At 38.5% G+C, this 15,069-nt stretch overlaps 2 protein-coding genes across 3 annotated transcripts; one reads left to right on the top strand and one right to left on the bottom strand.

Annotated features, from left to right (window-relative positions):
- Positions 1–1,538: 1,538 nt before the first annotated feature.
- Positions 1,539–5,764, bottom strand: LOC104450980 (protein FAR1-RELATED SEQUENCE 5). 2 transcript variants are annotated; one of them, XM_039315660.1, is made up of 4 exons: positions 5,662–5,764; positions 4,205–4,629; positions 2,336–2,552; positions 1,539–2,146 (listed from the first exon to the last, which is right to left on the bottom strand). In XM_039315660.1, coding segments are annotated over exons 1-3 (630 nt in total). In that variant the 5' UTR covers positions 5,663–5,764; the 3' UTR covers positions 1,539–2,146; positions 2,336–2,348. The 2 variants fall into 2 exon arrangements, with proteins under 2 accessions (XP_039171594.1, XP_039171612.1); XM_039315678.1 differs by having other exon boundaries at positions 2,342–2,552.
- A 1,370-nt stretch (positions 5,765–7,134) lies between these two features.
- Positions 7,135–9,401, top strand: LOC104433920 (NAD(P)H-quinone oxidoreductase subunit T, chloroplastic). Its single transcript, XM_010046869.3, has 2 exons — positions 7,135–7,536; positions 8,873–9,401. Exons 1-2 carry the CDS (start codon positions 7,148–7,150, stop codon positions 9,294–9,296), a joined length of 813 nt encoding a protein of 270 aa, XP_010045171.2. The 5' UTR covers positions 7,135–7,147; the 3' UTR covers positions 9,297–9,401.
- The last annotated feature ends 5,668 nt before the right edge of the window (positions 9,402–15,069 follow it).

Genomic DNA, 15,069 nt, shown 5'->3' with positions numbered 1-15,069 from the left:
TGGATTTTTATAAAAGAAAAAAAGATAGAAGAGGGGGCTAGCAGGCTATGCGAAAGTGTGAGATAAGAGAAAGTGAGTGAAAAATGTTTTCCGATTTCCAAAAGACTTTTTTTGTTGATGGAAAATGTTTTCCTAACTAGTTCATTTTCAATGAAAAAATGCTGGAAAATCCGGAAAATGTTTTTGTAAATGTTGTTTTCCGCAAAATGAACGGACTTTGACAAAGCCAAATGGAACATTAGGTGAAATGAATGCCAAAAAATCCGAAAAACATTATCCTGAATGTCGTCGTGATATGAATAGAACATCTGGAAAATATTTTTTTAGACGTTTTCTACGAAATAAACGGACCACAAAACCATTAACATTTGTGAGATTTACGTGAAATGAATGCCGGAAAATCCGGAAAATGTTTTTCTAAACGTTGCCTTCCGCAAAATGAATGGACTTTGACAAAGCCAAATGGAACATTACGTTAAACAAATGCTAGAAAATTCAAAAAATGTTCTCCTCAATGTCATTTTCTGCAATATGAACGGAAAATTTGGAAAATATTTTTTTAGACGTTGTTTTCCGCGAAATAAATAGACTGCATAACCATTGACATTTGTGAGATTTACGTGGAATGAACGCTAGAAAATCCGGAAAACGTTTTTCTAAATGTTGCTTTCTGCGAAATGAACAGACTTGGACAGAGCCAAATGGAATATAACCATTTAAATTTGGGGGATTTGCGTCAAACTCACGGGACTGATAGCTGTGATTGACCCTGGTCTACACGAATCACTGGATATATAAGCATCAGCTATTAGACCAATTTGGAGCAATTTGAGCGTGCGAGTCCAAGCTACCCACTCCATTGGTGGAACGTTTACCTCAGTCAGTGCAGCGCCCGCGCCCACACTTTAGTACTTCGTGAATAAAGCGGGGACTCCAATTATGACGACTTCAGACTCCAATTGTGACGACTTTGATACTCCTGAAGTTAACACTCAACAATGACGTAAAATTACATTCTGAATTGCAGTTGAGTCGTACAAAAAAATTTAACCCTCCCTTGAGATATTGTTTTACCAATGAAACTCTCTGCTCCATTGATATCGCACGAGAGAAAGAAAAGAAGAATGAGAGAACAAGATGCTGGGAAATAATCAATTGGGAAGAATGAAATCAGACTTTCAAGTGTGAAAAGATACTTTCTTTAAGGAATTATTTACTCCACATGATTGTTAATGGTTACTGACAAAAATTCTTCAAGATACAACAAAGTCTGAAATGATAATATCAAATTGCAATTTTGGTATTTCTCTGAAAACTCTGAAAACTCTCAAATAGCGAAATCCTTTTGTGAACCGACGTACTATTTCAAAATGACACGAGTTCATTTTTTTAACTGAAAATTCGAAATTAAAAATAATAAAAAATAAAAATAATCTTCAATTGAACAGATACACAGTATATCTTTTCATCAATTGAACAGATAAAAAGTAATTGTCACACAATCATATCTTTTCAATACGAAACAGAACACCTCTTAGTTTGTAACCACTTCTCATATCTTTTTGATACGAGAAAAACACCTCACGACACGAGGCAGAAGGATAACCCTTGCATTGAATAGTTGTTCCTTGTGATGAATTCTTTTAGCACAATCTCTACTACCAATCCAAAGTACCTCACATAGAAAAAACTTGTAAGAAGTGCAGAAAAGTAGGCCTACATCTGAAAATACTCCTAGAAAAAAAGATCAGTTTTAAACAATTTAACTACAGCTTTTAATTTGCTATTTTCCCCCTAGGAACATATCGAACTATATAATATGCCTCTTGAACATAAATCACATGGTCATCAAGTCTAGAGGATTCATACTGACTGGGCTCCTGTTGGCTCCAATCGCCCTGCTTCCATGATCAAAAGCACAATATGACTGCTCTCCATCGCTAGATAAAGCGCGTAGTACAACCACTGCCAATGGTCACGCAATCTTCTGATGACCAGTATACTCGTACTTTCACCCTAATCATCTCTTGCTGATTGCTTAGTGATCATTAACCATCAATCCTCTTAAAGAAGCCCTTGGATTGCACATGCCACAGCATATATGCACAGCTCCTGTCGCTCTCCTGCCACCATCTTCTGCATTCATCTGCACTTATTAAAAGGAGGAAAAGATTGGAGATGAGAAGACATCAATTCTGTTTTCCTACCGGAAGAGCCACAATGCATCCTGAAAATACTAAAAAGCAATAGACCGATGCAACTGTGGAGATGGCAAAAAGCAAGACATAGAGTGTACGAGGAAATAGAAGACATGGTACAAGGTATAGGGATATACCCATACACTGAGGCTAACTTCTCCTCATAAGGCCCGGGTCCACAGGTTCATATTTTCTAATGTTGTTTACCACAGACTGAACTTTCTTCGAGAGCTGATCGTTGTGCTCCTCGACAATTTTCACAAATGCAGTTAGCTGCTCTTGATATGCTGCACACAACCTTTTCTTGTTTCGCAGCTCAACCGTTAATTCCTGGATTTTCTTGTCCTTTTCATCCTACATTAACAAAAGAAAATGCAGAGGATGATAGTTTGATTAGTCATACATACACCATAGACGCTGCATACCTCAAATTTATACTACAATCATTCAGAAAGTCTTGGCCAATTTACACAAGCACACCAACCACCACCACTGCCAGTTCCAAAGTCAGTTGAATTAATATGAGTAAGACACAGGGACATGGGGTGAAAAAGTAATTGATCAGCTCATACAGAAACGTGATTGGCTCTTGGCATTTTGGCTCAATTATAAGTTTCTCCTCCAGTCTATTCACTAATTGCTCATCTCTCTGGACCGGAAAGAAAAGCCACTTTACTGGGAATCAATATCCATCTTTCCATCAGAGGGGTTGCTGTTATTTTCTATGAAGCACAAAGCATTGCCCCTAAGAATTATGGCATATTTCATTCAAGCGATAAAATACAAAATAATCATAGTAAAAAGCTTATTTCTTCAAAACATGCTCCTGAAAACTTTCTTGGCAAGATTCAATTTTTCTTAAGTTGCGCTGCCCTGCTGAGAGCCAGGATCACTAAGATAAGTAGTCAGAGATAGGAAAGACAAGAAAGATAGTGAAGACAGCATAATCTGATCAAGTTGAACAGAGTGCATGTCAATGTAACTGAATAACTGTCCAACTTTGCGTGTCATAAAAGCTGGTCCATTCCATTATCAAGGAAAGGAAAATAAGGAAGAAACAGATGACTAGACGAACATCACAATTGAAGACCATTTCATCTCCGTGAGAGTTCTAAGAAATTTTCTGCTTTTCAACACAGAAAGAAGTTAGAAAAGGTTGCACAATTTAAGCTATAAGAAGGCATTAATATGACTGATTGTCCTGCCAAATACTCATGCATCTCGTCATGTCACTTGCAGGAACAAATCTAGAGTTAAGTTTGGCAGGCCAAGTTTTTCACAAAATTTAAGTATGATCCAGACTAGCTGCAGTTTAGCTTCTGACCTTTACTGCAACTTTTGCTTGTAGTAATTATTTGGAATGTGTTAGATCTCTAGTACTAGTATCTGAAGTTACATACAACCCATCTATTATTTCAAACGTTACAATACTGCAAGTTGGGAGGTAAAAGCCCCCGCAAACATTCATAATACAACTAATAAGATTTGATATTCGCAATGTGGTTTTACACCAGAAAACGGAAAAAAGTATTATTAATCAGTTTACCATAACACCATACTAACAATTATCAAAGAATTAAAAGTAACACCCAAAAGACATATAGAGCAATATCTTTTGACAAAGCTGGCCTTAACAGTGAGTAGAGATGCCAAAAGCACGACGATGAATCTTTTGCCTTAACTGTACTATCTGGAGGCCATGCATTAGACAACAGAAATTAACAAAAGCAGTAGAGGGACAAAAGTCATTTCTTTGCTTCTCAAGTATAAGGCCATCCTTTTCACTCACAAAATCCACTTTTAAGTCGCAGAGGCAAAACTCTTGAAAGATGCTTTCCTCATGCCAACTCTCAAAGATTATACAGTATCTTATAGTAAAATAAATCAAATATGCAAGTCCATCTTTCTTCTTTCAATAACAAATAGAGAGATCGAGAGCACTTGGAGAATCAAGGTATCATGCAACAGATCAGTCATGTGAAGTAAGTAAGATAGGCAAAACTGACCATTGTTTGACGAGCTTCGCGTGGAGAGATGACGAGTGGATGGTTATGTTCCTTTACGAATTTTGTGATTACCCATTTTCCAGATCTATCAACCTTTACATGAATCATAGCCTTGCAACCTTCCCTAGTGCTTGCTCTTGGCTTCCTAACTGGTCCAAATTTACCTCGTATACTAACACAGTAACCCTCCTTATTGCATCCAAGTCGGCGAGCTAGAATCTTGCCATCTCTTTCAGAACGGCGGCAAGACATCACACGCATTACAAATCCCACTCTTCGAGCATACTCGTCGTAAAAGATCTTGGCGGCGTCTTCAGAGTCAAATTCCATACCCTCACATGGCTCCACTATAGGATCTCCTTCGCAATCTACCAATTCCACTCCACCAGAATTCTCAGCTGCTCCAGCTTCATCTTCTAGATCCACTGTCATGAATCATTTTTACCATTAATTTTCATAAGCAATGCATTGGATGCCCCAAAATAGCACGGACCTTCTCACAATGGATAGATGATAAGTTAAAAACAGTAAACCTAATAAGAAAAACTGGTGATATTCATGTTGCCCCTGATGCTGTCCAATGCTGAGGTCTGAGAAACCATACGAGTGGATAGTGAAGAAAGGAATGCATTTAAAAAATCACCGTAGGCAACATGATGAGAAACAAAGGACTACAGCCAAATTGAATGTCCTGAGGCCTGCAAGAACAAGAGGACTACCTACAGTATAAACTGGGGAAAAAAGAAAGTACCAGAGGGAACATACGCCCCATAAAATACCAGACTTTTTGGCTTAGCACGAAGGACTAGACCTTAAACTATCGCGGAACAGTGTGAAAAGGATTTATAAGCCAACCCCGATTAGATAGAATAAGACTCAGTTGAGTTGATTATGAATATGAGAAAACAAAACCAAAAGATCATCTAAACTAATGATCCTGCAACTGTCTCTAGCGGGGTCTCGTTTTTTGTCATTTCTATCGCATCTTTGTCCGGGGATTGCGAAAATGGGGGTTACCAAAAAGAAAAAAAACCAAAACATCTTCATCTCCGAAACTTCAGCAACCGCATAGCTCACATTGATCACTTTCTCTATAGCTTCTACCACAGAGCCTCTATGTATGCACAAGAAAACTTCAAATAGCATAGACCAGTTTCCTCCTAATTGCTAAACAAAATTCAAGCATAACAAGAAAGACCCAAGCATATATATATCTCACATCCACTCCAAAGCCAAATCAAAGCAACAAGAAGCGGCATCGAACGTATCAAATTCAACAAACCACATGACCCCAAACATATCAAACAGATAAAAAAGCTCGGATCTTTAAGCTGGAAATCCGATGATTAGAAGCTGGAGCGAAGCTCGATTTCGATTGACACGAATGCTTTGGCAAGAAAATGGCAAGAGTAATTGATGGGGCCGAAACCGAATGCCAATCGGAGGAAATCACTTACTGGGTTCGATTCGAATTGGCTGCGATTTGATCGATCTCTTCGTCGGACTTCGGTGGCGCGAGGAGCAGAACGCCAGTCTCGAAAACGTAGAGAGAGAGAGTGAGGTACACCGCCATAACCAGCAGCGCTGCTCGATGCGGGTCTATGCTTGGGTCGGGCCAGTCACGGGATTTGGGCCGGACCGGCCCGTCATCGTCGGCCCACTTCCATGCCCGGTCATCGGTTTTTCTTCTGATCTGTTGGTTCTATTCAATTCCTCAGAAATTCTTTGTCTGTTCATTTGCTCTTGTAATTTGTGGCCATGCGGCGGTGAATCCCGGTTTGAGTCGTCCCACGTAAATGTTCAAATCAGCGACATCGTATGGCTCGAAATTACTTAAATTCATACGTCTATCATACCGCTCTAACTGTGTCAGGATAAAATTGTCTCTTTTATTGTATTTCTAATTATAGAAACTTTACATTTGAAGACCCAAGTTCAAACTTAATTATAAAATTTCTCCATTTTTAAATATAGTCTAATTTAAACCATAATCATCGAGGGTTAAGCAACAAAGCACATCATTGTGTGACTATATTTTGAGACTTTATTTTGCTATATGTACATCGATCTCTCAAGTCATGTTAGAAAAAACAAAGGTCCATGTGAAAATAAAAAGGTGGACTATATAATTATAGCAACATAATTGAGAAAATGTAGTAAGTAGCTGGATTATATTTTTAGATCATATAAAAAAAAAAAAGGCAGACCCTAATTATTCTTGTAGCAATCTTGAAATTGAGCATGCTTCCTAAAAGTTACTTTTGAAGAATTGTGACGTTTTAGATGATACTTATAATGAATTAGAAAAGTCAAAAACACCTTTCTAAAAGTTGGTTTTGGGAAAATAATCGGACTCCTCCTACTATGTGGAAAATAAATCATCTAGTGCAAAGGTCATTAGGGCTAGCTACCAAAGAAGGCACACTCAATTACTCTATTCATTATCGATACATTCGAAACTCTTAAATTCTTTAAAGCATGTCAGGTGTTGTCATAAGAAAAGATAAAAGTTTATATTTTCTTAATTATATTATAAATTATGAAGTGCAATGTCCTGAGGTTAATTTTTTGCTAGTATAAGTCAACTTTTATCTTTATTTTTTGCTTAATCTAAATATTACAGCTCACACATTTTAACATTTTATATATTCAAAACACATAAACTTTCACAAAAATGAAAGTTGACATATAGAATCATTTAAATTTTTGTTTTTCATAATTTTTGAAAATTTGAATATAATGTTGGCCAAGATTCAAAAAAATAAATGCACGAGTGATTCTACAAGTTGGTTTTTCACATTTTTGGAATTAAAAGCCAAATTGTGAATTTATAGAGATAAAAAGAAGGAAATGGGAGTCACGTGAGAAGCACGCGGGTTTCCAAGCTCCACCTCCGCCACACGATCGAACAAAAAACCTCGACCTCTCGACTCCCGTCCAAAAATGGAAAATCGAAAACGCCATGGCTCATTCGCGCCATGGCTTCCACAGCTCCGCCTCCCCAGGCCTCGTTCTCTCTCTTCGCCGGCCGGAGGAGATGCGCCGCCGCCGCCGCAGGCAGGCACCGCGCGGGGAGGCGGGACCGGCGCGGGCGTTCCCGGACGCCGCCGCCTGCGGGTTTCCGCGACGCAGGGCCCACAGGAGCCGCGGCCGCCGCCGGGAGTGGACACGAGGATCCACTGGGAAAACGAGGACGAAGGGTGGATCGGAGGCGGCGACGGCTCGAGGTCGGAGGAGGGCGGGAAGCAGTTGGGCGCGGAGGAGGAGCAGAGGAATCTCTTGGGGGAGAAGTTCGCCGATTTGCTCAACGAGTCCGCTGATTCCCACTACCAGTGAGCATCACTCTGTGTGATAATCGCTTTCTCTTCTTCGTTTCTCGATTGTTTTTGCACTTTGCGGTTCTGTTTATTTCTCCTACGATCATTTGATTAGCGGAAGTGAGGATTGTGGATTTGAGCTGCACGGATTGGCTCGAGCGGAGACAGGGCACGGTGATGTGGAAAGAACCGAAGCGTTACGGTGGCGTAGGTAGAAACTTAGATTAATCCGAAATGTTGGAACTTTACATGAAATTTCACGAAGTAACTGCTGGAATTGCACTGAGCACCCAGTCCTAGGTCGGTCGTTGACAGTGGAGGTCAGTTCTGTGCTGAACTTGAAAGGTGAATAGTTGATAAAATCCATGGTGAACAGAGGGGAGAGATTGGTTGTGACTTTTGGAATTGGCTAAGATGATGCCTGGCAACCCACTAGGCTGTCCAGGCTCAGGCGGGCTTGGGAGAGGATTTTAAGGTTCATTAAGGACCGGCTCGCCTTTGCTCGTCAATTTATTAGGTAAACAAGTAGTATGCAAATACTGTGGAAATGCAGTCTCTTTTTCTGTGTCTTGTGAATCATTTGAATGAGTTGCTTTGAGGGGAAAAAAAATCATTTGGATAAGTACATTGAAGTTGGTAGTGGGCATAGAATGAAGGCAATGGAGGAAATTTACTGTGGTCCATTGGGTTTCATGAGCAGACAACACTGGATCTGAAACAGAAGCGCTCCTTTTGGTTGAGAAACTGTGATGTTGGGGAGTTACCGAATGTGTGGCTAGTGCTCTTTATGCCTGTGCCTGTCTTTCTTATGATACTTTTCTATGGAGAAAGGAAACCCGATTAAAGAATGACCGAAATCCCTTAAAAAGCCCTAAATTTTGGTTGTTCAGTGCTGTGGTAAGGTAACTGCAGCAACACAGTGTCAAAAGAGTTTTTGCCCGAAGAGAATTAACCGAATTAGGGATCCTTGGCTTCTCTCGGTTCTTTTAAGATGCATCGAGTAGATAATGGAAATGATTGTTGCATGAGATAAGGAAATCTATAACTACGAGAAAGTGAATTCAGGCAGATTGTTCCGATAATTTAAGGTCAGTCGACTATTGCAATATGAAGTGAGGAGCTGCAATTTGCATTACTGGGGACATGTACCGCTCATTGCAAAGTTTTGCTTCACTTGTCGCTCTAATTGCTGATAGTCAGTCCACCATAATTGCAGCTCTATTGATAGATAAGAACACGTTGAATCTGTTGTTACTGGTTCGATCGAGGTTTAGGTTATGAGAAGACCGGATAATATCACTACAACTTGGGCTATCCACTTTACTAATTCTCTTTTGTTTTTGCTCTGCAGGTTCCTAGGAATTTCAGCCAATGCTGATCTGGAAGAAATCAAAGCCGCTTACCGGAGACTATCGAAAGAGTACCATCCAGACACGACTTCCCTTCCATTAAAAACTGCGTCAGACAAGTTCTTAAAACTGAGGGAAGTTTATGACGTGTTGAGCGACGAAGAGAGCCGGAGATTTTATGACTGGACGCTCGCGCAGGAGGCCGCAAGCCGGCAAGCGGAGAAAATGAGGATGAGGTTAGAGGATCCTTATGAGCAGGACTTGCAGAACTACAAGCCTGTACCGGATATGGTTGATCGGCTCAGCGGGAGGAACATGGATTTGAGTGACCAGGCCATGTCAGCTCTCACATTCGATGTGTTCATTATCATCTTTGCAATATGCTGCATCATTTATGTTATATACTTTAAGGAACCGTACTATTAGGTTGTTCTTGAGAAGTTTATGTACATTACAGCAACTCACTATTTTCAGCATACTCAAAGAAGCAGGATTTAACATGTATACAAAATTCCATCCTGCATATATCAAGACATCGTCAATGCCCAGTACATGTGGGATGCAAGCAAAAGATCATATGCACTGCTATCCCAGCTGCTGTGACTACTAAATTATTAAGAGTATCCAACCATCACAGCTCAAAACCTATAATAACAAATCGATGAAAAACGGTTAAAAGTGGAAAGTAAAAAATATGGGCTTCAACGTGCTAAGGAACCATCATCGAGATTAGGGAATCAAGGACTAAACTGCTCGTAGGCTCGACTTCATCCGCTGAAGGTCCAGTAAACAATCCCATTGGCAAGATCAGATATCACCGTCTAAGACCATTGACAATTACCCATTCCATCGCCTCAGGTCTAGGGGGTACTCAGTGTACTCATTGAGGAAGAAAATAAAAGCATCCCACATTACTCTAATAGCAAGAGAAAAAATTCAAGATAAAATGTTTTTGCTCATGTCTGTTGACACGAATTTTCTCGACAGTCAACTTCATAGAAAATCCAAGATTTGGGCATTCCCCAAAAATTAATTAGTAGGTTTGCTCAATATTTCAATTGCATATGTGTCAATTTAGTATGGGCATGTAGAATTAACTTTTAAATCTCACATTTTCGTTAAAATGGCCTAAGGTTAACCTTTTTGTCAAAACGAAGAATTTAACCTTTGACCGAAAAAGAAAAAGTCAAATTAGAATTTTGCTAGTTTTTAATCTTGTTTTAGAAATTTGATTTAGGGACGGATGGGATCTGATTGAAGAAATTGCAGTCTGTAAACCCTTCGTACAAGTTAATCAATTAGAGAATAACATTTGGTATCTCACGATTTATCCATGTAAACTCCCTCTTCTCTCGCGATCACACAAAAAGGCAAAATGGTTTGTCTATTTATAGATGTGGCTGGTGGCCGAAGAAGAGGACGACAAACCGACTCAGCGTTATCATCGCCCACAAGACAAGCCCAACAAGACCTTACTAAAGAAGTGAGAAAAGCTCTTTCTATTTAGCCAAGTGAAACAGCTGCCATTAATCGTTAACACACATTAGAAAGTCTTTTGAAATGCGAATCAAAGCATGATTTTGGCATTCCTACACAGACATGTCTTATGGACCCAGGAAGCCCGCTCTTTTATAAGGAAAACTTTAGTATCTTTTAAATTATGGGCTTATCCGAGCCCGGTCATATTCCTTTCCTTTCGGAAATCCATTTTGCATCAAAAGCAAGAATTAAACTGAAAATATCTCATAAAAGGAAAATGATCTTCAAATTATAAACGAGAGTGTGCTTCCAATATCTTCAAAATTAATCATCAGCTTGCCATCCTGTTTTCAACACAACCCATGGCAAACCAAAAGGACTCTACTGGCCCAACCTATTCATTAGCTTTTCTAGAAGCTTAAACCATTAGAATATTGCAAGGATAAATGGGAAAACATAAGGCCACTCCTTAATCCTGCGTCTCGCTATATTTCAGCATTTTAGAAGTCCTTAGGATGTACAAGTATCTTTCATTCTCAAAGATTTCTAGCATAATCCATTTCCCTAATGCACGGTATCCTGTAAACATTTGTTGATATCAGACGATACCCGATCTCGGTCCAATTGCGCTTGGTCCAAATTTGGAAAAAATATCCTTGAATTAGATAAGATGCACATCTCTAGTATATTTGCATATTTTACTGCCTAATGTATGTCTATTTAATCTAACATGCATATCTATGAGTGATAGACATATCTCCCAATTGGGATTTATTTCCCGATTCACAACTACACTTAATTTTTTATTTCATCTATAAAGCTTTAGATGGAATAATTAATTACGCGGAAATAAAATTGATATTCTGATCTTTAAGGCTTAAGATCAATTTATCGATTTTAATAGCGAAATAATCAAATTGATTGGATATTGTTTCCTAATTCGAACAATGGATAATATCTTTGATGACCATGGATGATTTAGTGCTTATTTTTTAATTGCTTTATTTATCCCAAAAATACAAAAAAGATTGCATTTGCATATCATGTAGATTAGAATTGATTTCCTAGATAGAATTGCATGATAAAATAGTTAGATTCTTTTCTAGTTATATTAAAATGCATGTTTAGATGGTATCTAGGTTAGATAATTTCTTTGAATTAAATTGCATGTCAAGATAAATTTCTAAGTTAAGATAGGATTTAGATTAGTCTATTTCCTAACTTAAAATAGATAATATCTCATTTTAGTTAGATTTTTATTTCCAAAAGAGTCGACAGACTCCTCTGCGTTGTCTCATCCCCAACCACAAAGTCCATGTTTGAATTCCTCTACATTGTCTCATCGTCCAGTTCATCGGGAGCATTGTGGCTTTGAGCTTTGTGGTCGTTTTTGCGATCAAGGTCGTGGTTCTGTTGGTGCTGAGTTTTAGGTCACGCTTCGGGTATAGGAAGAATGAAACTGTGGTGGCAAGGAGGTGGTTGTTGGGACGAGGAAGGAGATTGATGGCTCTAGGGTTTTGGATAATCCCCTTTTGCCTGCGCTACGGGGGACTGCTGATAGGTCTCCATTGAGAAGGCGTAGGAACTTCATGCCTCGGCTTGAAGAGAATTTGCCTGAATGGTGGCCCGCTACGACAGCCTCATCTTCCATGAATTTGGAGGAGGATAAGGAGTATTATCAGAGGGAGGCTAATAGATTGGTGCGAGGTCCATGCTTGCTGCTCTATCAACATTAAATACAATTGCTTGTTGTTTCCTTGCTAGTCTGTTAGAGATAGTGTACCGTGCTAAACTTTAATTTGTGCCTGTTACTAAGGTTTGACTATATGGAGTTGGATTCTCAACTCTAGAATCATGGGTTGATATGAATAGGGCATAGACTGCTCAGTTAAAGAGTTTAGGAATCCTTCACTAATATTGACCCTATAAAGAAATGGGATTTACAATGCAGAAGAAATTTGTTTGTCCCCTTCCTTTTTCCTTAGTCAGATTTTCGCAGGCTTTAACCTCAGCCTTCTTGGATGCCATGCATCACTCAATACAAGCTAACAGTCCGGTCTTCATTATCTTATCTCTTGTGATCAAGTAGATGATATGCGTTGTTCTTTCTTCAGTGATTGTGCACTGCTTGACTTCATATGATGGGGAATACGAGCTAGCCAGTGATTTAGGGAATTTGCATGGGAGGTACTGTTGGTGCATGGTTGAGTTAATTATAGGCCTTTCTGGTCATATATAAGGATATGCCTTTGTATCTTCTTGCTTAGATTCTTGTTGTACTTATTATAGCTGTTGAGGCTTCCAATTTCCTTGAGTCTGCTGCTATTATGATTACGTATGGCCTTTGATGGAAATTTTTTCTTCCCAGAATATTTTTGAAACATTATTTGAATGGTTCTCTACATGCGAACGGGAAACATTTATTGCTTATATGTTCTCAATTGCGATTGTCTTCAATTATGTCTTCAAGGCAACTCACGAAAATGGTTATGCAAAAATTGTCGACAATAGATTGCATGGAAAGGACATCATGATCGCTGACATAGTTCAAGTTAGTCCTCTTGACTTGTTAGGTATCTGGCATGAAGCATTTTGTTGACTTGTTTATAATTCCTATGGGTTTGTAATTCCTGTCGCTCTTTTATTTCTAAGTTTCAGCAATCAAAATGAAAAAAATATATATATTATAATTAAGAAGGTTTGCACTGAATTATTAGAGTGTGCACAATTATTTCTAAACATGATATTTGGAATAATGAAGTAAAATTAATTAAAATAACCAAGGGAAGCGCAATTCTCTTCGGGACAACTTTATTCATGGTCAGTTTCTAAGAACTAAGGATACGTTGCATTTTTTGTTTTCTGTTCCAAGAAACCTGTCATGATTTGTGCACATTATCTGCAAGTTGTATGTTGTATGAGGTTAATTGAATGCCCTTAAATTAGTGCAGTTTTGCCAGCTCAAGAAAGAAAATACTAATTCATTTGTCATCCTCTCATGTCATTTCAATTTCTCCATACTATGACCAATTACACACCTTGGGTTTTTATATTTATAGCTTTGTTGCAACCAAATTTTCGGGTGAACCACCTATGATTTAACTAATGGATTACTAAGCTTAAATTTAGTTCGGGCTCTCCCAAACCCATACCAATTCATGACTTAGGTTCGAGTTCTTAACATGCAAATAATTTTCAATCATAAGTCACCACTAATCTATTTTTGGCGGATCGATTAGAAACTCAAGTAAAGAAACAGAAGATTTATTTTACCCCTACGAACCAGAGATTGTGAATTCAGGGACTTGGTTACACTAGATTTCTCTAACACCCTTTCGATACGTTTCTCTTTTATTTTGAAAAATGTTTGGCAAGCAGCTTGAATTGATTTCAATTTACTTCCCTAACATGTGAAGCGATTATGCGGGTGCGCAAACCATCAATTTAACATCTAGACAAAGCAATGAATAAATTGTAAAATTTACCTCATAACAACGAAAGCATCTGTAGTGTTAGATTAGAATTCACATTGACAACCCTAGATATGATTTCTAATTAACGCACAGTCACTTCAAATTTTTAGAATTTTCTCTTATTTAAATGACGTCTATGAAATTATGTGCAATGCAATGCAATAATGTACGGAAATTTTAACTACAATGACATGCAACGTGCAACCTAACATGCGAACTATATGTCACGCAACGTTTATCAAATGACATAATCTAATGGCGGGCAATTTTCTAATTAAATGGACCTAGCAACAATTACTAAATGACCTTGTCTTAAATTCAGTCCATGTTTTCAATCATAAATTAGATGACTCTTTAACCAAAAAAAATTTAGATGACTCCAATATCTATAGCGGTTTAGGGCAAAATTGTTATTTACATACTACAATTTTTTCTTCTCGCTAAAGATCCAAAAAGGAGTGTTTAGCTTAGTAATCTTGCACTAAGTTGTCTCTACTAAGATCATTAATTTGAGTCATGTTACAAGGAAGTACCTAACAAATTTGTGCTCTTCTACACCCACAAGCTGATGTCACTAACCTCAGACCTTGGCATTCTCAAATGCAATTGAGTAACTTTCCATAGAGAATTTTGTTAAGATCTTCACTCCTAAAACAACATGTTCATGGCGGGCTAGCTCATTAGGGGCATGCAGACTTTGAACTCATCCCCACCTTCTTCGAGTATATCACTAGCAATCCTTCATGAATATAGCACACGCCTTTTTGTTTGTGGAGGAGCCATTTTGGAGAGGTGTACTAAACCCACTACATACCACACCACTACGCAGCTTGCTTGAGTGTCGAAAAACACCACTACACAGCTTGCTTGAATGTCAAATCTTTCTCTATCGCCGACTCAGCATTATCATCACCCACAAGACAAGCCCAACAAGACCTTACTAAAGACGTGAGAAAAGCTCTTGCTATTTAGTCAAGTGGAACAACTGCCATTAATCGTTAACACACATTAGAAAGTGTTTCGAAATGCGAATCAAAGCATGATTTTGGCGTTCCTACACAAACATGTCTTATGGGCCCGGGAAGCTCGGTCTCTTTATAAGGAAAGCTTTAATATCTTTTAAATTATGGGCTCATCCGAGCTCGGTCATATTCCTTTCCTTTCAAAAACCCATTTTGCATCAAAAGTAAGAATTGAACTGAAAATATCTCATAAAAGGAAAATGATCTCCAAATTGTAAATAGGAG

The sequence above is a fragment of the Eucalyptus grandis genome, chromosome 1, assembly GCF_016545825.1.
Source record: "Eucalyptus grandis isolate ANBG69807.140 chromosome 1, ASM1654582v1, whole genome shotgun sequence".
Lineage (NCBI taxonomy): Eukaryota > Viridiplantae > Streptophyta > Magnoliopsida > Myrtales > Myrtaceae > Eucalyptus > Eucalyptus grandis.
The sequence above is the reverse complement of the archived record's forward strand: the minus strand, read 5'-3'. Positions and strand labels throughout refer to the sequence as shown.

What these genes read in the sequence shown, in the direction of transcription:
- LOC104450980 (XM_039315660.1), bottom strand. An exon ending in GCGAAGCTCGTCAAACAATG is followed by an intron (nt 2,553 to 4,204) that starts GTCAGTTTTGCC and finishes TTGTTAATGTAG; the next exon opens with GATGAAAAGGACAAGAAAAT.
- LOC104433920 (XM_010046869.3), top strand. Translation starts at nt 7,148, where the DNA reads ATGGAAAATCGAAAACGCCATGGCTCATTCGCGCCATGGCTTCCACAG. An exon ending in TCCGCTGATTCCCACTACCA is followed by an intron (nt 7,537 to 8,872) that starts GTGAGCATCACT and finishes TTTGCTCTGCAG; the next exon opens with GTTCCTAGGAATTTCAGCCA.